Source organism: Melanostigma gelatinosum (genome assembly GCF_949748355.1).
Source record: "Melanostigma gelatinosum genome assembly, chromosome: 14".
Taxonomy (NCBI): Eukaryota; Metazoa; Chordata; class Actinopteri; order Perciformes; family Zoarcidae; genus Melanostigma; species Melanostigma gelatinosum.
The window spans coordinates 12,179,514-12,203,217 of NC_136647.1; the positions used below are offsets into that span (position 1 = coordinate 12,179,514).

A 23,704-nucleotide genomic window follows, 5' to 3' on the forward strand; every position below is an offset into this window, starting at 1 on the left:
CAACCAGTCCTGACACCTGTCATTGTTCTAGGATACATAAAATCGTTCTTAACATTAGTTAAACGAGAGGCTATTTATAGTAGACACCAGATTAGGACTGAAACCGTTAATCAGGTTAGGAGCTCAGTGACTGAAAGTGCATGAAGCCAAACACACACAGGTTGAGAGAGAGATAGAGATAATGTGCAATACTTAAGTTATCCCCTGCTATACAATGCATGTTGTGTTGACATTGTGTGTATGGTTCTCTCCATCCAGACCATAACCTTGCATTTGCTGAATGGCACAGCAGTAGCAAACAGTGGGATTAGGGATGGGGCCACACTTTCCCTGCAGGATACAGCGAGACAGCATCAACAAGACTCCAGACCTGTCACACGTGTACTCTCAGTCAAAGCTGACTGTACCGCTACGACTTTAGGCTTTCCCTATTCATTAGCTCGCTGATTCATTGACGATGGAATGGAGGTGATTCTCATCGCCGCCATTTTTAGAGGAACTGCCTATTGAAGTGAGAAACTTTGCTAGCTACTGCCTAACGTTAGCAGCTAGCTGGTTGGCCGCTAGCTGTGACAGTTAACGCTTGACAGTCGTCACTAGCCAGAGCAGCTTGCTTCACGTTGATGCAATTATTCCTGCGGCCGACCAGTGTTTTTGACAAAGATAACGGTTATTGCTTAAGTGAACAGTTTAAGCTAACGCTAGACTTGAAGTCAGCGTGGCCGTCTTTATTGGGTAGGGCACAACTGTGTGGTTAGATGAGCGAATTAGCATTGCTAACTTATTAGCTTACGATTTCACACTTTGATTTCTGTGGACTGCATCGCCTCGTCTGTGATTTATCGTCAGCCACATCCTCTGTTCAGGGTGACTGGATTCATCAGCCGTCTCAACCTATGTGGATTCATTTTAACCGGGTGAGTCGGTTGCTAACTTTAGCTTTCTACTAACGATGGGTTCAACAACACGCTGCCGTGGATTTAAACATAGGTTAGCGAGAGCTAGCCGGCTAACTAGATTGTTAGCTACTCGACAGCTAACGGCTAACCAAAAGTTGCTGTCACAACTTGTATTGGTCTGTCGCATCGACACATTGTAGTCTTCAGCGATCCATTGTTAGCATACGGGTGTTTGTTTTGAATGCCAGGATAACACATCCGCAAAATATATCATTGTGCGATGAGCAAGGCAAGCGAGCTAACGCTGCACTGTGAGTGGTGTATTGTAAATAGTAACGGTAATGATTGCTCTGCCCAAGAAGCGTTAGCTAGCTACGTTAGCTTGCTAATCCGCTTTATGCAACTATCGTTGCAAGCAGTGCCACTCCCTCGTGTTTGTTTTTGTCCACTGTGGCTGCACGTTAAGTGAAACTCTGCTGCTGGATGTGTGTGTTTCTGAAGTTTGATTGTTCATCAATTGATTCACATCCTGTTCGTATAGCTCTGTGACATTGGTCAGGAGTCTCTTTCTGTGTCTGTCGCACGTACATGTCCTGCCATTGTGATTACAAGCATCATTAGTCTGACAAGTCATTGTGATTATCAGTGTGTCAGCGACAAGGAGAGCATCCATCTGCAGCTGATGAATGTTGTTGTGCACCGACGGGAGTCGCATTCCTCAGCTTTCTGTGTTGATATTGCGTAACACTGGCTATCACTCTGCAAGCTAACGTTACTCTTCTGCTTAACTTATGCACGACACAGTGGATCAGCACAACACAACGATGTAACGTGCCTCCTTTAATGTGGTTTCAGGGTGCGTGATTGAACCACAAGTTTACTATTCACCCAACGTTAACCAAGACACTTTGCAATCTGTGGGAGTGATCTGTCAACTTGTGATGTCCACGATTTGATGGATGATACACCCAAACACATGCTTTATGTTGTTTGTACCATATATACTGCTGTTTTATTGTTCAATAAGCACTGCAGTATTAGCAGCCCACCTATCTTTGTTGGTGTCTTTAGATCGCGATGAACAGACTGTCCACGTTATTAATGCAGCCTATGACTTGTACTCTCACTCTGCTACCACAGATTTCTGCTAGGCTGCCTGTCCCTGTCTTCCTATGTTCTCTGTAACCTGTGCGGGTCTGTACACTTTTCAATTGGTCACGTACACCTCTGCATGCTTGTCAAAACAACAGTGCATTTCCAGGCTGGAACAGTTCCCCGTCTTCACTTTCAAGGACTTGCTGGTGGCCGATGATGAGAGGTACGCGGCTGTTCTCGACCGCGATCACCTCGGTGCATGAGAAGCCGATGCAAAGTTGTGTATTCCTGTGTGTCAGTGTTATATCGGGGGGTGCTGAATATGGGCACACTACATAATGGATTTAAGTGTCTCCCAGGAAAAATGGATGAGACACCGGAGCAAAGCCTGCCCTGCTCGCTAAAGTCTAGATCCAAGTCAGTGACAGTCAGCCACTGCAGAACAAGTGCTGTTTGCACAATATGAATCACTGCAGTACTGCCACCATAACGCTATTTTTTTTATTTTTTTGTGATTTTGAATATGTAATGCAGTTATGAATCACATATTATGGACCTTATTTAGCTTACTGATTGTAAGACTATTGTGCTTTTATTGTATTTAATATTTTTCTTAACCTGGCAAAGCTAATTGCTAATCAAATGACAGGCTGTCCTTAGGTCTTTGCTGTGTGACATCTTCAGTAACATGGCAATTTAAAAGAAAAATGAGATAATAAAGTTATGGTCCTCTTCCTTAATTCCTTAAAGGAGTTCGTAAGCACCAGCTCAAGGTCTTTGATTGAGGCCGGCTGCTGAACAGTTGGATACCAATCACGCATTGGATGAGTCAGACTGAGAGAAAGAAGACACGTGAGGAGGGGTTACACAAACGACACAAAATATCCACCATAATGAGTGTCTGCATGATTTTCTGAAATTATAAGATGCACATTAAAGGTGCTAAATTTTACATTCAGAGCATTAATATAGCAACAACTTTTTGCTCTGTAAAGATGTATTGAAGTAATTATAACTCTGTGTGTCTTGTTATCCGCTCATTGTTTACAAAGGCCGGGACTGCGGCACATGCAGATTTTGTTTTTTTTACCCAAGTGTTTGTTGTTAAGAAGAAACGTGGGATGCTATTGATGTTTGGGACATGTATCCCACACAGGAAGAGTGTAAATGGAGCTCAGTGAGTGAACTGGGATGGGTCAAATCCTCTTAGTGTTTGGTCGCTCCTTTCCGCTCCTCTGTCGCCATCATCTTTATAGTACCACAAACCGGGATGTGTTGTTGTTGACGTTGGTTAGCTAGAGAGCTTTCACTTCCTCCACTCAGTGAAAGCCACACTCTGTGATCAGGGTGGGGAACAGGAGCATGGACACCCCACCCTCCATCGTAGATATGGAAATGTAGTGTGTCATGTAAAGGTCATGAAGTTAACATTGTCTCTAAAGGAACAGCTGTGGTGTTCCGGTGCTGTTTGTAATAGTTATCTTTAAAGCAGAGATGCATCGAACCTGTCTTTTCTCTCTATATATGGAATTTAATGCCTTGTTTTATCATTGAAAAAACATTTTAATGATATTGTTAATACAACGTTGCATTGTTACAGTTTTACAACAAGAGACAAGAAGTTTTTCATGTGGACCAGTTACATCTGGATGATACATGATCGTTTAATAAGCTGTATCCGCTCTCTGCATTCCTACTTTGAATTATTTAGCAATTCAGCATTTGGCATCTTGCTGAAAGACATTTTTCAAAATGTGTATGACAGAATATATGTAGCATTTTCTGAGACTCCACAGTGTAAATGCCCTGCACACCCACACAGGTGATATCAGTTATTCTGGTTGATGGGATCTTCTTCTCAGGTCGACATTAAAGGTTGAAGCTTTGCTGAGATCAACTCCACATTCCTTTTTAAGGGACAAGTTGTCCCGCCTCAGCAGGTGCAGCAAAACCAGAGTTAGGGAGACGTCAATCAGGTACAGTATGCAGAGAGGTGGCATAATCAGCCCAAATAACTAAAAACTACAATTGTAGTTAGTCAAAATAAGAACTGGGACAAAGAAAATCAGTGTTGCATGTGAGTCTCATTACTGAGTGTAACTTAAATGGTTTTATGTAGTTGTAATGGATTTTAACCAGCGAAAACATGATGAACTGGGATGGATAATGTATAGTACTCTTGTGTATACCTCTCCTATCTACATTCTTTTCTCTGCATTTTAATAAATCAGCAGACAGCACGGTTGCTGCTCTGTAGCTGGCCCTGTGCAGCTAAGAGAATTCCACTATGGCGATCAATAGAGTATTTGATTATTTATCATCCCTCTCCATTTCTTTCTCCCTCTTCCTGTCTGTGACGTGCCTTGCTACTCAGCTTGGTGTATTGGCTGCCTCTTCATTAGGCTCCTTGGTGATTTTACAGTGCAGAGGAAATCAATTCACATAATACACAAAGAGAGAATCCATTTTCTCGAGCAGTAAAGCAAAACAACTTTCAGTGCATTTCTTGAACACACTGTTCTATGTGATAATGTGTGCGCTTGTGCACGCACGGTTTGCAGTCCAGTCCATCACTTCCAGATTCAGTCTCATGACTCAGTGGTGTGTGTGTGGGTGTGATACCTGATTGTATCTCTCTGTACACACAGTCCAACTTAGCCGAAGTCAAGTCTTGTCTAGTTAAATTATTCTTTAACCTTAAATTGTACAGTTTCCTCAGGAAATCAAAATGAGGAACCACGATGCTCTTGAATGTCTGGACGCACTCCTGTCCACTGAGCTATCAGATGAGATTACACTACATGAGTGACTCATTTAAACCTATAAACTAAATATTCATAGCTGGTACTGTTTTAAAAGGAGTCTTTAGAAGACAGGCCATCATTGTCATAAAAGAAACGATAATTATCAAAACAATTAGCGCAACAGGGTGTGTGTTTATGCTACTTCGTGGCATTTTAATTTTACCTGATGAAGATCCGAGGACCGAATCGTCGTAAACACAGTCCATAATGCTTAGTCGTCTGTTCATGGTAATTGTACCAAGGAGTCACATTTTATTTGACTTAAAGGATGATTCTGTGTCTGTCTTATTATTGCCCACAGTCATGCGTGCTGGTTCAGGAAAAATATTTACGAGGAAGTGCAATCACATGTTGGCTGGGAAAAGTCTTTAAAAATGTACAGAAAGCGTTGACGGCATTAAACGCATTGAATTGTTGCTGCTGATGTTCATGCATTGTCAGTATATCATCAGTAGTGAGTGATAGTAGTGAGTTAGTCAGTATTAGGAGGTTAGGAAGTTAATCATTTTGAGTACAGCAGTGATCTTTCAGTACCAACTCTACTTCTTAGCCTTTTTGCCCTCCTTGCTTCTCCTTTGACTTTCTACACATCTGGCATATTCATTCACAGTGCTTAGTTAAGACCTGCTAGAAAATAAATCATTTTCCAACATTCAGTCAGATTGGATGCCGTATCTATTAAGGCAGTGCTTATCACCAAATGCACAGCTGCAGTAATCTGTCCTGCTGCCTGAAAGCAAATGTAAAAGTTCAAACTTTGATTTCTTTTTTCAACCTTTTTTTTTAAAAGTCAACGTTTGGCGTTGTTGGGCCACATTTAGCAGCCAAACAATATACATTACAATGCTTATCTCATAACACTGCAAGCATTGTGACAGAATGAGACAAAGAAAATGTAATGTCTCTGTTTTCAACACCAAAAGATACAATTTCTGTTACTGAAGTTTGCAGCCAGCAGTGTGGTTTTGGTACAGCAGGCTACCAGGCTGTGCTGATAACTACAGTAGACCCAAAGATAAACTGAAGGAGGCGACTACTCTTTCCCACTGGTTGTTTTTGTAATGATATCCGTGCGGTGTTTAGGTGTGGAGCGGGTTGCTTCCAATTTCTGACCGGCTGAAGACGAGACAAAGAGGTGAAGTTGTAAAAGTTGGAGTAATTCTTTCAGGCGGTGTGTTGCTGGTTATCTTTTGAAAGGAAAAGTACGAAGGAGGTGAGAGGAGAGTGCTTGTGTGTTCCCTTTCTACTCTTTAGATGTACACCAAACATGTTTAACATCAAGCCATAACGTCTCAGAGGAAACTTTGGGCTCGATGTATCTCTGCTCAAAATGTAAAAGTGTCTAATAAATACATGTTGGTAAATTATAGATGTTAGACACATACAGTAAAAGCTACAACATCTACATGATTTCAGTGATTATTGTAACTTAATAAAGCCGATGGGACCCAACAAGTACAGTCAAAGCATTTTAAACAAGCAGCACATGTACATCAGAGCAGCGTCACTTACACAACACAGTATATAGGGCGTTGACATGCTAATTTGTATTGAACCTAATATAACCCCCATTTGTATAACTCTGTTTTAGTGTTTGTGCAGTTTATTCCAGGGAAATAGCTTTAGCTTTCACCGTTTTTAAATGTTTCAATGAATGTTGTTAATTGTTTTTAAATCTCCTTTTCTTTTGCCGTATGTTTTGATGCTTTTAATGTTTTTTTGTGAAGCACTTTGAATTACCTTGTTGTTGAAATGTGCTACACAAATAAACTTGCCTTGGTAGTTTGCAGTATAATGTTCAGTACACAATATGCATACACTTGCATGTACGCACATTCACAACAATGATAATCCTACATGCATGTTACTAGACTTAACTCGAGCAAAACGTCCCCTGCTCTTTCGAGTGCACGGTAACTCTAATTGATCGTCCGATGCAGCTCAGACCTCATTACTGTCGGCCCCCTCATGGCAGTGGACATGAAATCGACCCGTGAGCTGGGATATTTGCATTGCCCAGTCATTCCAGTATAGCTTACATATCTGCGATAATTGCCGAAGCAATCTGAACCGATGCACTTGCGATGACTCTGCAATTAGTGGATTATATTAGGGTCAGCACTTGAAGGTGCGACTGTGACCTTTTCTGGAGGAACTTTATATCTCTCTCGTCAGGCAGTGTGATGTTGAATGCCACCGCGTTACATTTAATACCCTTTTCAAATGCAATACTGCTTTAAGGAAAACTGGGGACATTATGTAGCCGAATACATTTGTTTTTTAATGTTTGTATGAAGCCAAATTGTGTGCACGAACATGAAATCACTGAAGTAAAAGATTACACCGTAACCAAATGGAGGAGTTGTTGTGGTTTTATGTTGCAAGTTTAAAGTTGTGCTGAGGTTTCCTCCTCTCCTCCGACTTTTGGACTCTTCTGCATACTGTGTTTGATCTGGTCCTTGCTAACAGCTCTCGGCCTCTGCTTCCCCTCACCCCTTCTTGTCCATCCAGGTGCCCATGTGCTGGTTCCTTCGGCCCATCAACTACTACAGATGAATCTTCAGCTGCTTTGGCGTAGCTCAGCAGCCAGATAGTCCCCGTCCCCTTCTGCGTGGGTGATAAGGGACTACATTAACCAGGATGCCCTCCACTGTAAGGGCGGGGAGCCTGAAGGATCCGGACGTGGCCGAACTTTTCTTCAAAGACGACCCAGAGAAGCTTTTCTCTGACCTCCGGGAGATTGGCCATGGCAGCTTTGGAGCCGTCTACTTTGTACGGCAACTTCATCTTCGCACTGACTGGTTTTAATCAGGGTCGTGATCCATTGAATACAAGAGATGTTTATTCTGTAACGACACAGTCTACACAGTCCCATGGTGGATTGTATGATCCGAATGCGTCTCTTTATATTTCATTAGCTTCCGTATTCCTTTCTGTGAATGATGCAGTAACTCAAGGCTACTTGACTTTCCAATTACAGATAGCAACTGAGTCAAGTGTCGCTTATATTTCCTTTAGGTACATCAGTGGGCTTACAATGTGCCAGAGTTTATCTCAAAAGTCTTCAAAGTGTAGCTAATTCATTGAAGAACAGAAAACTATTGAACTATTGAACTATTTAGCACCAAGGTACAGCGGAGTGAAGTGACTCAAACTAACTTTTCTGATCTGACTCTTGCTCTTGAGCGCTGCACACAGTGTGGTTAAAAAAAAGTACAAGAGGTCTTGAAAGACGCCATCCTTAAAGAGAGAATGAGATGTAGTGTGTGTTGTTTGAAATGTGTACTGACAATTTACTTTTTGTTTCCAAGGCACGGGATATACGCACAAATGAGGTGGTGGCAATTAAAAAGATGTCCTACAATGGCAAACAGTCTATTGAGGTGAGACAAAATTGGTTTTATATATAATGTTTGTATATATGCATCTTCACACATTACAGTATCAAACTTTGAATTATTTACCATTACTCTTTATTATAAACCTTTCGTGACTTTTGTGCACTGTAATACACCGCACATGAATATACCTACGCTTTATGTTATACTTCCATTCTTTCTAATGACCAGAGGAGTCTGATTGTATAGAAGTCGATGGGAAAATGACCCAACTTCTCTCTTGATTTGTTACCGAAGTAAACATGAGTTTATGGTCTCAAACGCTAGTTTCAAGACTTCTTCAATACAGCATGCTGTTCATTTCGTAAATTGTGGTCCCATTCAGAGTCAAATATACAATAAAGCTGGTTATGCTTTAGAGCGTAGCGACCTTGTGATTAACAGGTTGCTACTCGGGCGTTGTCTGGTCTGGGAGTTGTCTGTGTTTTTGTCTCACACCCTCTTTAACCCTTTAACAGTGTATTGTCAGTTCATTAACGTTAACTATAACATTTTATATAACTCAGCATATTAACATATTCAGCGTTCGACTGTATCTAGCTCCACCCTCTCGTGTCCCTTCTGGTTGCAATAAGCCAAGATGGTGACGGCCGAAATGCAGATTTCGAGGTTTCAAAACGGCATTCCACAAACCGATGGTTGACATCACGCCGACTCCCTCTACTTTTTAAATACCGTCCGTGGTTATACCTTCTGTGCCACGTTCTGACAGTACAGGATCTTGATATACAGTACGTATATCTTTTACTAACCAGATATCAAATGGTATAAAAATTTCACATCACGATTATTGTGACCAAAATGATCAGGTCATCTGTATTATTGTGATATTGTTAAAATGTGCTGAAAATATTTTTGAAAGTACTGATATACAGTTATTATTATTATTATTATTATTATTATTATTATCATTCTCTCACTGATACATATGCACACAGTCTATCTTCTGTGTTGCAATTGAGTAATTGCAATGAGCCCAACAATAAACATCAATACAGAGAAGTCTAAAGCAAGAGTCAACCCTGATTTCAGAATGGCTGGTCCACCTTAAAGATCAGTCCACCTTAAGGTTAGGTTGTTGCTAACTTCAGGGCTAACCTTCACTTTAATCCTCTAATCAGCAGATAGCAAGCAAGACACGGGAACTTCGCTTGGGTCTTGAGGAGTTGTGACATTCACACACCGAACAAATAGCTTTAAACACGCACTGCTACATTCACAGCTATAACGTGACCGTTAACTTCATAAGCTCTCTCACTCACTCTCTCTCTCACACACACACACCTCTCGTGCATAAAGCCAAGCGATGCATGCCGTGTTTTATGTTTAAGACCCTTCTCTTCCCCAACAGAAATGGCAGGACATTATAAAAGAGGTGAAGTTTCTGCAGAGGATCCGGCACCCCAACAGTATAGAATACAAAGGTTGTTACCTCCGTGAGCACACAGCATGGGTAAGTCACCTGCTCACAACAGCCGGTAACAACTGGAAGATTATCTCATTCTGCAATGTTGAAGGGCCTCCATGTGTCCATACATAGCTATTCACGACTTTATCTCTTGTCTCTAGCTGGTGATGGAGTACTGTCTCGGCTCAGCCTCAGATCTGCTCGAAGGTGAGCAGGTGTTGCATGTTCCTTTTTTTTGTGTGTGTGTGTGTGTGTGTGTGTCAAACTGATTTGACCTTTCCACAAGAGATGAAATGTAGGACTGACTGTGTGAGCTCGCAGGAAAAGCAACACGGACATTGATGTGTCTTCATCAGCTGCTTTTGATTCTTGCTCAAACTGTTTTTCCTCCTTTAGTTCATAAAAAACCTTTACAGGAAGTAGAGATTGCTGCCATTACACATGGTGCTCTGCAGGGGCTGGCCTACCTTCATTCCCACAATATGATCCACAGGTGAATGCTTTTTTACGTGACCAATATTCTTTAAGAAACCTGTAAACACTACACCCCCCCATGTATCCCCCTGCTTTGACACGTCTGTGTGTCGCTCTCTCTCTCAGGGATGTGAAGGCAGGTAACATTCTGCTGACTGAGCCCGGGCTGGTCAAACTGGCGGATTTTGGCTCTGCTTCCATCGCCTCGCCTGCCAACTCCTTTGTGGGAACGCCATATTGGTAAATGTAAACCGAAATAATTCAAAGTATACGATGGTAAATGTTGATGGTCTACTTCAAGAAGCACGGACTCATGAAGTTAGATTTGACTGTTAAGAGTATTTACTGATATTTACATATCCACACGTGAGTTAAAAGCGGCCTGCTGATGTCATTTTCAGGATTGTGAACTCTTGTCAGAAAATTGTGCTCTTTTTTTTTTTTTTTTGTTACTTATGCTTCTGAGAAAGATGACTTATGAAAAACACCATTATTTAATTCCAAACAATAAAGTGACAACGCCTTTTAGTTTGCAGATTAATATAATTATAAATAAAACGCTTTTTTTTTTTTTTTTGTCCTTTTCTATTCCTCACGCTCACTGATCTTCCTCCTCTGCTACATCCAGGATGGCCCCAGAGGTGATTCTAGCTATGGACGAGGGCCAGTATGACGGGAAGGTGGATATCTGGTCCTTAGGGATCACCTGTATAGAATTAGGTAGGTTGACAGTATGTGTGTATTTTTTTTAAATGGAAAGTGTAAACTTAATACAAAGTGTACTTGAATAAACAGTCTGTGAGACAAAAGCTACCAAATCATGACCAACTATCTGTTCTAAACACATGATTTGCTGTTGATTAAGGACTTTGAGGGCAAGAAGTAACGCCAGTCACTACATTGTCTGACTAACATTTGTTTGTTGGGCTTGTTTTGATTTAAGGTTCAGTTAAATCAGTCGTGTTTATTATCTCAGCAATTGAGAAAGGCAAAACATTTTTTCTTCTGAAACTTTAATTCAGTTTAATTACATTTATTTAGTATCGCCAAAAATCATAAATCGCAAATTTGCCTCAGACGGCTTTACAGTCTGTACACGTACGACATCCTTTGTCCCAGGAAGAAAGGAGGGATCCCTCTCCCAGGATGGACAGAAGCGCAATAGATGTCATGTGTACAGAATGCTTATAATCTGAAAAAAAACCGAAGGAATACACACACACTGACTTGTCATTTCTGTTCCAGCGGAGAGGAAACCTCCCTTGTTTAACATGAATGCAATGAGTGCCTTATACCACATAGCGCAGAATGAGAGCCCCACACTGCAGGCCAGTGAATGGTGAGACGCCACGCCGCACCACAAACACGCTTACTTTTGTTAAAAGGCTGTCGCTGTCGGTGTCTTACCCTACATCTTGTCATCTTTGTTTCAGGACGGATTACTTTAGAAACTTTATAGATTCTTGCCTTCAGAAAATCCCCCAGGACAGACCACACTCTGACGACATGCTGGGGGTAAGTGCGCGCACATCCTGTACGCACTACAGGTGCACATCCTGTACGCACTACAGGCGCACATCCTGTACGCACTACGGCGCACATCCTGTACGCACTACAGGCGCACATCCTGTACGCACTACGGCGCACATCCTGTCCGCACTACGGCGCACACCCTGTCCGCACTACGGCGCACACCCTGTCCGCACTACGGCGCACATCCTGTACGCACTACGGCGCACATACTGTACGCACTACAGGCGCACATCCTGTACGCACTACGGCACACATACTGTACGCACTACAGGCGCACATCCTGTACGCACTACAGGCGCACATCCTGTACGCACTACAGCGCACATCCTGTACGCACTACAGGCGCACATCCTGTACGCACTACAGGCGCACATCCTGTACGCACTACAGCGCACATCCTGTACGCACTACAGGCGCACATCCTGTACGCACTACAGGCGCACATCCTGTACGCACTACAGGCGCACATCCTGTACGCACTACAGGCGCACATCCTGTACGCACTACAGGCGCACATCCTGTACGCACTACAGGCGCACATCCTGTACGCACTACAGGCGCACATCCTGTACGCACTACAGGCGCACATACTGTACGCACATCCTGTACGCACTACAGCGCACATACTGTACGCACATCCTGTACGCACTACAGCGCACATCCTGTATGCACTACAGGCGCACATCCTGTACGCACTACAGGCGCACATCCTGTACGCACTACAGCGCACATCCTGTACGCACTACAGGTGCACATCCTGTACGCACTACAGGCGCACATCCTGTACGCACTACGGCGCACATCCTGTACGCACTACAGGCGCACATCCTGTCCGCACTACGGCGCACATCCTGTCCGCACTACGGCGCACATCCTGTCCGCACTACGGCGCACATCCTGTACGCACTACGGCGCACATACTGTACGCACTACAGGCGCACATCCTGTACGCACTACGGCGCACATACTGTACGCACTACAGGCGCACATCCTGTACGCACTACAGGCGCACATCCTGTACGCACTACAGCGCACATCCTGTACGCACTACAGGCGCACATCCTGTACGCACTACAGGCGCACATCCTGTACGCACTACAGGCGCACATCCTGTACGCACTACAGCGCACATCCTGTACGCACTACAGGCGCACATCCTGTACGCACTACAGGCGCACATCCTGTACGCACTACAGGCGCACATCCTGTACGCACTACAGGCGCACATCCTGTACGCACTACAGGCGCACATCCTGTACGCACTACAGGCGCACATCCTGTACGCACTACAGCGCACATACTGTACGCACATCCTGTACGCACTACAGCGCACATACTGTACGCACATCCTGTACGCACTACAGCGCACATCCTGTATGCACTACAGGCGCACATCCTGTACGCACTACAGCGCACATCCTGTACGCACTACAGCGCACATACTGTACGCACATCCTGTACGCACTACAGCGCACATCCTGTACGCACTACAGCGCACATCCTGTACGCACTACAGGCGCACATCCTGTACGCACTACAGCGCACATCCTGTACGCACTACAGCGCACATACTGTACGCACATCCTGTACGCACTACAGCGCACATCCTGTACGCACTACAGGCGCACATCCTGTACGCACTACAGCGCACATCCTGTACGCACTACAGGCGCACATCCTGTACGCACTACAGGCGCACATCCTGTACGCACTACAGGCGCACATCCTGTACGCACTACAGGCGCACATCCTGTACGCACTACAGGCGCACATCCTGTACGCACTACAGGCGCACATCCTGTACGCACTACAGCGCACATACTGTACGCACATCCTGTACGCACTACAGCGCACATACTGTACGCACATCCTGTACGCACTACAGCGCACATCCTGTATGCACTACAGGCGCACATCCTGTACGCACTACAGCGCACATCCTGTACGCACTACAGGCGCACATCCTGTACGCACTACAGCGCACATCCTGTACGCACTACAGCGCACATACTGTACGCACATCCTGTACGCACTACAGCGCACATCCTGTACGCACTACAGCGCACATCCTGTACGCACTACAGGCGCACATCCTGTACGCACTACAGCGCACATCCTGTACGCACTACAGCGCACATACTGTACGCACATCCTGTACGCACTACAGCGCACATCCTGTATGCACTACAGGCGCACATCCTGTACGCACTACAGCGCACATCCTGTACGCATTACAGGCGCACATCCTGTACGCACTACAGCGCACATACTGTACGCACATCCTGTACGCACTACAGCGCACATCCTGTACGCACTACAGGCGCACATCCTGTACGCACTACAGCGCACATACTGTACGCACATCCTGTACGCACTACAGCGCACATCCTGTACGCACTACAGCGCACAAACAGAGCAGGGTCGGTGTGTTAAGATGGGAGATTGACAAAGCCCTCTGGCGATAAATCTCCCTCTTATGTTTGCGTTCTGTGCTCTCCCCCATAAGCTTCTATTTGGATTCACTAATCCTCTACTTCCAGTTTCGCGCACACACACACACACAACCAGAACTTGCATGGACACACACACAGAGCTTGGTTTTGTGGAAAGAACACAGATGTAATTACTGTAGAGATGCGACTTCTGCATCCACTGTTAAGTAAGTGAGCAGCTGTCACTTAGACCACTAATGGAGTCACTCTTACTAATGGAAGTTGTCCTTGGGGTACGAAAGCACTGCACGCTACGTCTTTCTTCTTTAAATGTCAACTTCCCAAACAATACTGAAAAACTGAATACAAAGTGTTACAATGTTCAATGCTAAACACTCTTTAAATGCTTCTCAGTGTGATTTTCCTCAGTTGGACTTCTGGTTCAACTTTAACCTCCTAGTGCATGGAGAATCTTACAAAGAAGTTCTTGAATTTAAATATGTTTCAGTCAATTTTGACAGTTGTCCGTCATCTGCATGATCCACCGTACTGCACAGTTTGCGTTGATCATAGAGCCTGACAAATGTTACACAAACAGGCATACACATGGAGTGTACGCTGTCCTACCTTAATACATACCTTTCTTTCTGCAGTCTCAGCGTAAAACCATCCAACACATCATTATATCCAGATCGCTGAAGCTTAAAGCAAATTCAGCACTCTGAGCTAACCGAGTTCCTTCTAGGGATATATTTGATATTTTTCACCCATTACATTTGTGCAATTTATTGCAAAAAAACCCCCCAAGTTTACATGTTGATCTCCTCATAAGCTCTCAGTCGCTCCAGTAGTTTTAGTTTTGAGAACAGTATTCTTCTTCCTCCTCCTCGTCGACTCTTGTTTTCATGGTGCTCTGTCTCTTCCTCTCCAGCATGCGTTTCTGCAGCGTGAACGTCCAGACTCCGTGCTGATGGATCTTATTCAGAGGACCAAGGATGCCGTGCGAGAGCTGGACAACCTGCAGTACCGCAAGATGAAGAAGATCCTCCTTCAGGAGACCCACAACGGACCCACAGCAGAAGCTCCTGATGGAGACGAGGTGTGTGGCTGCTTGCTTAGTAAAACATAAAATGTTTTGTTTTTATGAGCTCAGAAATACATTTGCCACTTTAAAGGCATTTTACTGTGCTGAGAAAATAACCAAGCATGCATTGGTTTGTATGCATGTCTGTCCGTGTCTCTTGGACTTTCTCGCGTTCCCGCTCTCCCTCTCCCTCTTTGTGCTCTTTACTCTCGGTCTCCAGGAGCTGGAGCCAGGCGGCGGTCGGACGGGAACGGTGAACAGTGTCGGCAGTAATCAGTCCATTCCCAGCATGTCCATCAGCGCCAGCTCCCAAAGCAGCTCTGTAAACAGTCTGAACGAAGCGGCCCAGGACAGCCGCAGCGAGCTGGACCTGATGGAGGGAGACCACACGGTCATGTCCAACAGCTCCGTCATACACCTCAAACCGGTGGGTAAAGTCACACGGACACACACACACCTCTTTAGAGAAAGTATATAGGCGTATACTCATGATTTATTAAAGGGGCGCTCCACCGATTTTTACACATGAAGATAAGTTCCTAAAAATGTCTGTGGCTCTAGTGGGAGCTTCGTGTACGGCATCAGTTTACTTCAGAAACCCTGTATTGCAAATTGGGGATGTCACGTTAAAAGGACATGGACACATAAACGTCTAATGAAAGATGCTATTTAGTTACACCACAGGAATAAAGGATCTAGTGTTTGGAGTTGAGTTTGACTCGTACTCCGGACTAAAAGTCAGGATATCTCTGCTACATCAGTTTTCACCGTCTTTTAGCTTCTTTTAATCTGTCTCTTGCAAGCACCACGATATGACCAGAAACATGTTGATGGATTAGAATGTTGAGTTAAAGAAAACAAAAACACACAATGATGTTTTTGGAGGATGTTGTTTTCAAGTTAGTGAGAAGTGTTCTCGCAGCAGTCTGAGACACCGATTCGGAGTAACGCCGAGCACTTAACTGCTGTAATATTTTTGTCTCACTTTGGCAATTTTTTCTTCTGTCTCAATCTCTTTCTTGCCTTATCCAAGTCTTCCCAATGCTTGATTAATCTGTGAAATACGGTAACTAAATAATATGTTATTTCTGCTGCCTTATGTCTCCAGGAAGAAGAGGAGAGTCTCTCTGGGGAGCCGGCAGCCAGCAGTGAACCCTCTGAGCTCCAGCCAACACCAGCTCCGGCCCCGAGGAAGCACTACCGCAACAGAGAGCACTTTGCCACCATACGCACAGCCTCACTCGTGAGAACACACTTGCTCACTCCTCCATGCGTCTCACTTGCTAATTGCATTTATTAGTGGCTGTAGAAGAGAAAGGGACAGATATTTAGTGCAAAAGCTCCGAAATGATTAGAAATGTTCTCCATTTAACAAACTCTTTTAACATTGCTGTTATACCGACACACTTGAGTAGGATGTCTTCATCCCCGTGTCATATTTTTATATTTTATAGCTCTTTTCAAATAATCTGAACCCAAAGAGACTGCGCTGGTTCTTACCTGCGTCCGCATCCTGCAGGTGACCCGTGAGATGCAGGAACACGAGCAGGACTCGGAGCTGCGGGAGCAGATGTCCGGGTACAAACGCATGAGACGGCAACATCAGAAGCACTTGATGGGCCTGGAGAACAAGCTGAAAGGGGAGATGGATGAGCACAGGCTGAGGCTGGACAAAGAGCTCGAGAGTCAGAGGAACAACTTCACCCAGGAGATGGAGAAGCTGCTTAAAAAACACCAGGCGGCCCTGGACAAAGACGTAAGTGGAGAAAATACAGTGGCCTACTTCTACTGTGATATGCAACTATTCATGTTTTCAAAGCATGTCCCTACAACTGAAGCTTTTTTTGTCTCCGACTCAATTTTGGTGTTTGGTTTAGCTGAAGACTTTTGCCAACGATGAGAAGAAGTTCCAGCAGCACATCCAGGTGCAGCAGAAGAAGGAGCTCAGCAGCTTCTTGGAATCACAGAAGCGGGAGTACAAACTACGCAAGGAGCAGCTCAAAGAGGTAACGGACTTCAACCACACACATGATTAATGTATGGTGACCGCTACTATTTAATTAATTACAAATTAGTCGCTGATTCCTTTTCTGCTGGTTGAGTAATACATTAATGGACTAATTGTATCAATGTCTGTAACATCAATAAGGCTAATGCCCTGACATACTGAAAGAAAACTAAATAACACCTGTGTGGCAGGAACTGAACGAGAACCAGTCCACTCCCAAGAAGGAGAAGCAGGAGTGGCTGTCCAAACAGAAAGAGAACATCCAGCACTTCCAGGTGAGGGACTCTCAAACAGTACACTTGACAAGCCCGAGACCAAATGCTGGTTTTACACACATTGGCAGTGAATTCACACCGTCTGTAGAATCTGTGACTTTAACAAAACTTGATTCCCAGGCGGAGGAGGAGGCCAACCTGCTGAGGAGACAGAGGCAGTACCTGGAGCTAGAGTGTCGACGGTTCAAACGCAGGATCCTCATCGCCAGACACAACGTGGAGCAGGATCTGGCCAGAGAGGTACTTATTCACACACAGAGAACCAGCCACCACCACCCACTCTACTGTTTTTGATTGATTTTACTTATTTGATTGCTGTCAACCAGCATTTTCTCCTCTTGTTTTAGGAGCTCAACAAACGGCAGACACAGAAGGACCTCGAGCACGCCATGCTGCTCAGACATCACGAGTCGATGCAGGAGCTGGAGTTCAGGCACCTGGGGACGATCCAGAGGGCGCGGGCAGAGTTGATTCGGACCCAGCACCAGACAGAGCTCACCAACCAGCTGGAATACAATAAGAGGAGGGAGAGGGAGCTGAGGCGCAAGCATGTCATGGAGGTCCGACAGCAGCCCAAGAGCCTCAAGGTACTTGTTTTTGAAACGGACCCCTCCGCACACTCACTGATGTAACACGTGCAGGGGTAAAGCTCCCTTACTCAACATTTTAAATGTTTCCTTTTTTATTTTTTATTTAGTCTAAGGAGCTTCAGATTAAGAAGCAGTTCCAGGACACTTGTAAAACCCAGACCAGGCAGTACAAGGCCCTCAGAAACCACCTGCTGGAGACGACGCCCAAGTCTGATCACAAGGCCGTGCTGAAGAGGCTGAAGGAGGAGCAGACCAGGAAGCTGGCCATCCTGGCCGAGCAGTACGACCACTCCATCAACGAAATGCTCTCTACGCAGGCCGTGAGTACCTGGAAGAGAAGACCTTAAGAGTTTAGGAAACAAAAACACAAAAATGTTTCTACATTTAGTCACGGTACTTTAAACTCACTGTTGATTTGGGTTGGTCATAGTTTTAAAATTCTCAGGACCAGTGCCAACACCAGAGAGAAAGCAAAACATGCATTGTCAATACCTCACATTAAGGAATTTGAAATAGTTTTTCTACACGACCATTTTACATTATAAAGGTAAACTTTTCAAATGCATCAATGTTTAGTTTCGTAAAACTAAAAAATACTCAAATATTCAAATACTCAAATATTCAAAATGATTATTTGAATTAGGAAATATCTAATTTAAGAACATCTAAACAAGACTTAAATAAACGGTGTGTAACATTTAGGAGGATAAATTGGCAAAAATGGAATAAAATATGCATAACTATGTTTTTATACGTGTATAATAACTGAAACTAAGAATCGTTGTGTTTTATTTAGCTTTGTAGCTTTAGGATATAAAATGCACTGCTTGTCACTGACATTGAGCCAAAAACAATGGCGCTTCCAAAGAAAGTCTTGTATATCTGTGTCGTCCCGTCTTCATGTCTTTCTTTCTCTTTTACTTACTTGCCCTCAGCTGCGGTTAGACGAGGCTCAAGAGGGCGACTGTCAGGTTCTGAGGATGCAGCTGCTGCAGGAGCTGGAGCTGCTCAACGCGTACCAGAGCAAGATCAAGATGCAGACCGACGCTCAGCACGACAAGGAACGCAGGGAGCTGGAGATGAGGGTCTCTCTGCGGCGGGCACTGCTGGAGCAGAAGGTAAGAAAGGCCCTGGACTTCGTCTAGTATAAGGATGTGTGGCAATAAACACGTTTTGGTTATGAGACTACACTTCTGTTGACGTTCACGTACTGTGTCTTCAAGTTAAAGGCCATTCAACGCTTCCTGTGTTTCTAATTTTGCCCATTGTTCTATTTCCCAACAATATGAAGAGTGTACCCGAGTGATTAATTGGAGAAGAATTCATCGTCCTTTTAAAGCAGGCGAATGGCAGACATTGCTTTGTCACTTGGCATGCATTTTTAACTCATTTGTTAACTGTGTTTATCTCCGCAGATTGAAGAGGAAATGCTTGCGCTGCAGAACGAGCGTCTGGAGCGAATCCGCTCCCTGCTGGAGCGCCAGGCCCGAGAGATCGAGGCTTTTGACTCGGAGTCCATGCGGCTGGGCTTCAGCAACATGGTGCTCAGTAACGTGGCTGCCGATTCCCAGGGAGGCTGGGGGGGAGGAGGTGGCGGTGGCCAGGGGGCTCAGGGTGGAGGCCACTGGCCCGGAGGAGGTGGAGGTGGAGGAAGCGGCGGCGGCGGCCACCAAAGTCATCACCACCAGGGGGGCACCAGCTCACAGCAGCCCTGGGGTCACCCCATGCTGGCTGGGGGCCCGCCACCTTGGAGCCTCCACCACCCCGGAGGAGGGAATCAGAGGGGGAGCGCGGGAGGCGCAGGAGGGGTGAGGAACAGCCCACAGGCGATGAGGAGGACGTCATCAGGGGGGAGAAATGAACAGGGCATGAGCAGGAGCGCCAGCATCACCTCTCAGATCTCCAACGGATCCCATCTGTCGTACACCTAGAACACACACACACACAAGCACACAAGCAACACGATAATTGTCTTAAAGTCGAATCCTTGTGCACCGAGGTGACACTACGCAGACGCACGCTATGCATGCACCACACATGCACCACACACACTTATGTCCCACAGTACGTCTGACACATACTGCACAGCACTGAGACTGGCTTTACGGCAGCCCAGTTGCTCTCCCATCACCACTGCTCTCTTAAATCAGTGTACTGATCGCGGTAGTCTGTGGAAACCCAAAAGTCTTGAGACGAATCCAAGATGGCTGAGGGCCATATACAGTATGCCACAGTGCAATAGTGTCATTTGTACTGTATCTTACAGTGCTGTTTTATGCGTTTTGCCATGTTGGTCTCTGTTGTCATAGACCCAAAGTAGTATATTCACATTATCTACCATGGAGTTTGTTTGCAGTACGCTGTTTTATATATATGTGAGGTAAACCTGAGGCTTTCAGATGTGGTGGTAGCACAATAATGTGCATCATGGGAAATGTTGCATTCAGTTATGCAATTTTTAGAATCACATAAAAAAAAAAAAAATGTGATCACTCAAATATGTGGCAGCTTGAGATTGAAGCACAGACATCTTACCGTTTAGAACGTTTATTGAGATTATGGTTTACATGCAGTGACAGAGGAGTGAGAAGGCAGGAGGTAATGTAGGCGCCTGATTGAAGAAGGAAGAACAGAACGTTTCGGAACACGTTGGAAAGGTCTAGAAGGAGCATCGAGAAATGACCAGTGTTGTGATAAGAACAAGTGGGTTTCTCTGACTTTAAAGAAGTAGCACAGGGGACGTCCGAGGTGTCATGAACAGCTAAAAGTATGCAATCTTTCATTCCGGCCTGACTGACTTCACTCCTCCACCAGAGAGGGAATCTAACCAGTGAAGTCCCCGTGTGCAGTGTTTTACTGGGATGAGTTAGTTAGGGCTGCAAAGATGCCAACGGTAAAGGTGCAGAGTCAGCGTTGTCGTTATAATTGTCCATGCCAACATACTGTTATGTATTTCATGAGATTGTGCCAGAGATGTAATTGGAAGTTCAGGAGATACTATGCGGCCAAGTTCGATGCACGTTAGATGCTGGACTGGAGGCGAGGAGGGAGTCCATTCTCGTGCATGCTCGGCCTCATTGGCTCGGCTCTCGGGTTTCCACAGACCTCTGCCCACTCTTTGCTCATGCCCGCCCAGTGAACGGCCAGTCTGAGGGATACCGTGACCTTACCAGTCCAAAGCCCTCATGACAGGGACGGGGTTTTCAGCAGCACCGAACCTCTTCTTGAGTAGAAACTAGTGTTCACCTCTCGCTTGTTTGCAGCAGTGTTCTGGTCTAATCTGGCGCCTGTTGGTCTATACCTCAAGAACACTCAAGCAGAGCATCACCACAGGGTGTCGTGACTTGACAACGACTGGCACTTTGGCACAGGCTTTCATGCACACGAAATGATTGGTAGATCAGATTTACATGCATACCGGTACATATAATAGTTATTGATTTCTATTCCCCAGTCAAACGGTACGTCCCTTTGCACACTTGGTCGATGAATGCATGTACAGGAGAAACATTTGTGAAAATGGGATTGGGACATGAAAGTGTTTAAAACAATAAAAAAATGCACTTAGCAGTTATTATCTGAGTTGGCTGTTAATGAGCAACACAGCAGCATTTCTGTCGGGGCAACATTGTCCATCTCAGTTGCCTGGAAATGTGTGTTTTTAAATGAATAAAGTAATAGTTTCAAGGGGCTAGAGTTGCACTGAATGAACAGGGAGCGTGGAGGAGGAGCGTCACTAGTCCTCTGCTGGTTGGTGACTGCTGAATGTCTCGTTGGGTTGATGGTCGGTGATGCTGGGATCTCCGCTGCCATGCCCCTGGAACCCTCTCTGGTCCGACATCCCACTCTGTCTCACCCCCCGGTGACCCCCGGAGTCGTGTTCTGACCGATGACCTCCCTGATTCCCTCCACGTTTGTTTCCTCCCCTCCTGAGCCTGATGTTGTCTTCACCCCTCCCTGATCTATCTGGGGAGAGCTCTGTAAGTGAAAGAAAAGAAGAAGAACAAATAAATATGTATTGTTATATAAATCTATTAAAAAGAGGATGATGGAGGTAACGGTGGACGTCTAATTGTGACATGAAATGCAGAGATTATGCGTCGTATGATTTTCAGAGGTGGAATGTACAGTAGACCTGTTAATATTGTATATTTTGAATTTGAAAATCGAATTGACAAATCAAAGACAAATGAAGTAGTTGTGATGCAGACACAGTGATGTGGTGTTGGACCAGCGGTATTCAAATGAACATTTGATGAACAGCCGCTGGGTTTTCGCGGTCTCACTTGCAGCTGCAAGTTCTGAAACTTCTTACAGATATTCTGTTGTGAATGATAACGACACAACTCTCGGTCGGACTGCCTTGAGTATTAGGGTAACCTTTTGTTTAATGTTGAATTAGGATGATTGTGCCCCCTTGTTAGGTGTAGCCTTTGCCTGAGCAAAGGTTATATTTAATTGACGTATGATGCCCAATATAGAAGACTCAATCTGTCTGTTTAGGTTTTTCACGGTTTAGACTCTGACCTAATGTCAAGGTTATACGATAGAAAAATAAATGTCTTTAAAGATCTATTCAAATTTGGAAAACAATATTTGGCTGCATAAAGAATATTTTAGTTTGATATCTATAAAGGTTATAGGTGTTGTGGGGTCCACGGATATCATTTGGACTTCATTCATGAAACATGCGCCCTCCTCTGTTGTGGTTGTGCACAAAGCATTTTCACACTACACTGAAGTATCTGCCTTTTTTCAGCTTTTTTAAAATCTGACCACCCTGCACTCAGTTTGTCTGGGCTCACTTCCAAAAACTGAAAAGAAAACTCCAGAATGTGGTGGTCCCCTTCTTCTCTTCAGCCAGTATGCCATTATTTCCAACATCTTTTAACAAACCTTTTTCCAGTTCTGCCGTGTTTTATTTGGTTTGATGCCAGAAAGGGTCATTTTATTCTCCAGATGATGTCTGCAGAGGGCCAAGCGAGTGGCAGGTTTTCACTCCCTCTCTTCTGTTTAATAGAACTCCCAGAAGGTTTTTTTGCGAGGTGGTCGGGGGCAGAGTCTAGTTTTAGACCTTGGTCACTCTGAACTGGATCAGTTGCACTGCTTGCACAAGTGATTGACCAGATTAAAGAGTCTACTGTGATCCCCCTCAGTGTTGCTGAGGGATGGCTGCCATTGGTTGAAAGTAGGCGGGAGGCAGGGTTACGTCTCTGTACAGTCTGTTTATCAGTATTCCCTTTATCGCTCCTGTCATTTGGTGGATCTTGCTGTTTTATCTCCGTAGTCCAGAGACCTGTATTAAACTGTATTAAATTGTATAGATTGTGCATAAAGCTGAATGTCGCATAGCAGAAGAGAAAAGCTATTCCTTACAGATGACAAAGTGATTTAAAATGTATAAAAGAAATCGAGAAACAATGTTTAGGGGATAAATGTAATATTTTGTTTGTAATTACTATTTTTTGTTGGAAGAGGGCTACTGGATAAAGAATGATCTGTAATAAAGTAATTTTAATATTTATTTGTCCCGCTGTGTGTTTGTGTGTGAGGAGCATGACGGCTGAAAAACAACAAACTGTGACTTAATAACCTTAATATTTGAATTATATTATATTATGCAGTGCTACTCTCGACATGTATTGGACATGAACTGCTTGTTTAATTTGCTTCATTGCCTGAAAACCTCTTGCTTTATTTAGGA

At 44.6% G+C, this 23,704-nt stretch overlaps 1 protein-coding gene across 1 annotated transcript; it reads left to right on the plus strand.

Moving 5' to 3' along the window:
- The first annotated feature begins 605 nt into the window (after positions 1-605).
- taok1b (TAO kinase 1b) lies at positions 606-23,474 on the plus strand. Its single transcript, XM_079283619.1, has 21 exons — positions 606-917; positions 7,310-7,570; positions 8,110-8,181; positions 9,548-9,649; positions 9,766-9,811; positions 10,001-10,097; positions 10,205-10,318; positions 10,707-10,798; positions 11,324-11,417; positions 11,512-11,593; positions 14,975-15,142; positions 15,348-15,554; positions 16,236-16,370; positions 16,647-16,883; positions 17,005-17,133; positions 17,327-17,410; positions 17,531-17,650; positions 17,758-17,997; positions 18,108-18,320; positions 18,936-19,118; positions 19,416-23,474. Exons 2-21 carry the CDS (start codon positions 7,439-7,441, stop codon positions 19,929-19,931), a joined length of 3,063 nt encoding a protein of 1,020 aa, XP_079139745.1. The 5' UTR covers positions 606-917; positions 7,310-7,438; the 3' UTR covers positions 19,932-23,474.
- The last annotated feature ends 230 nt before the right edge of the window (positions 23,475-23,704 follow it).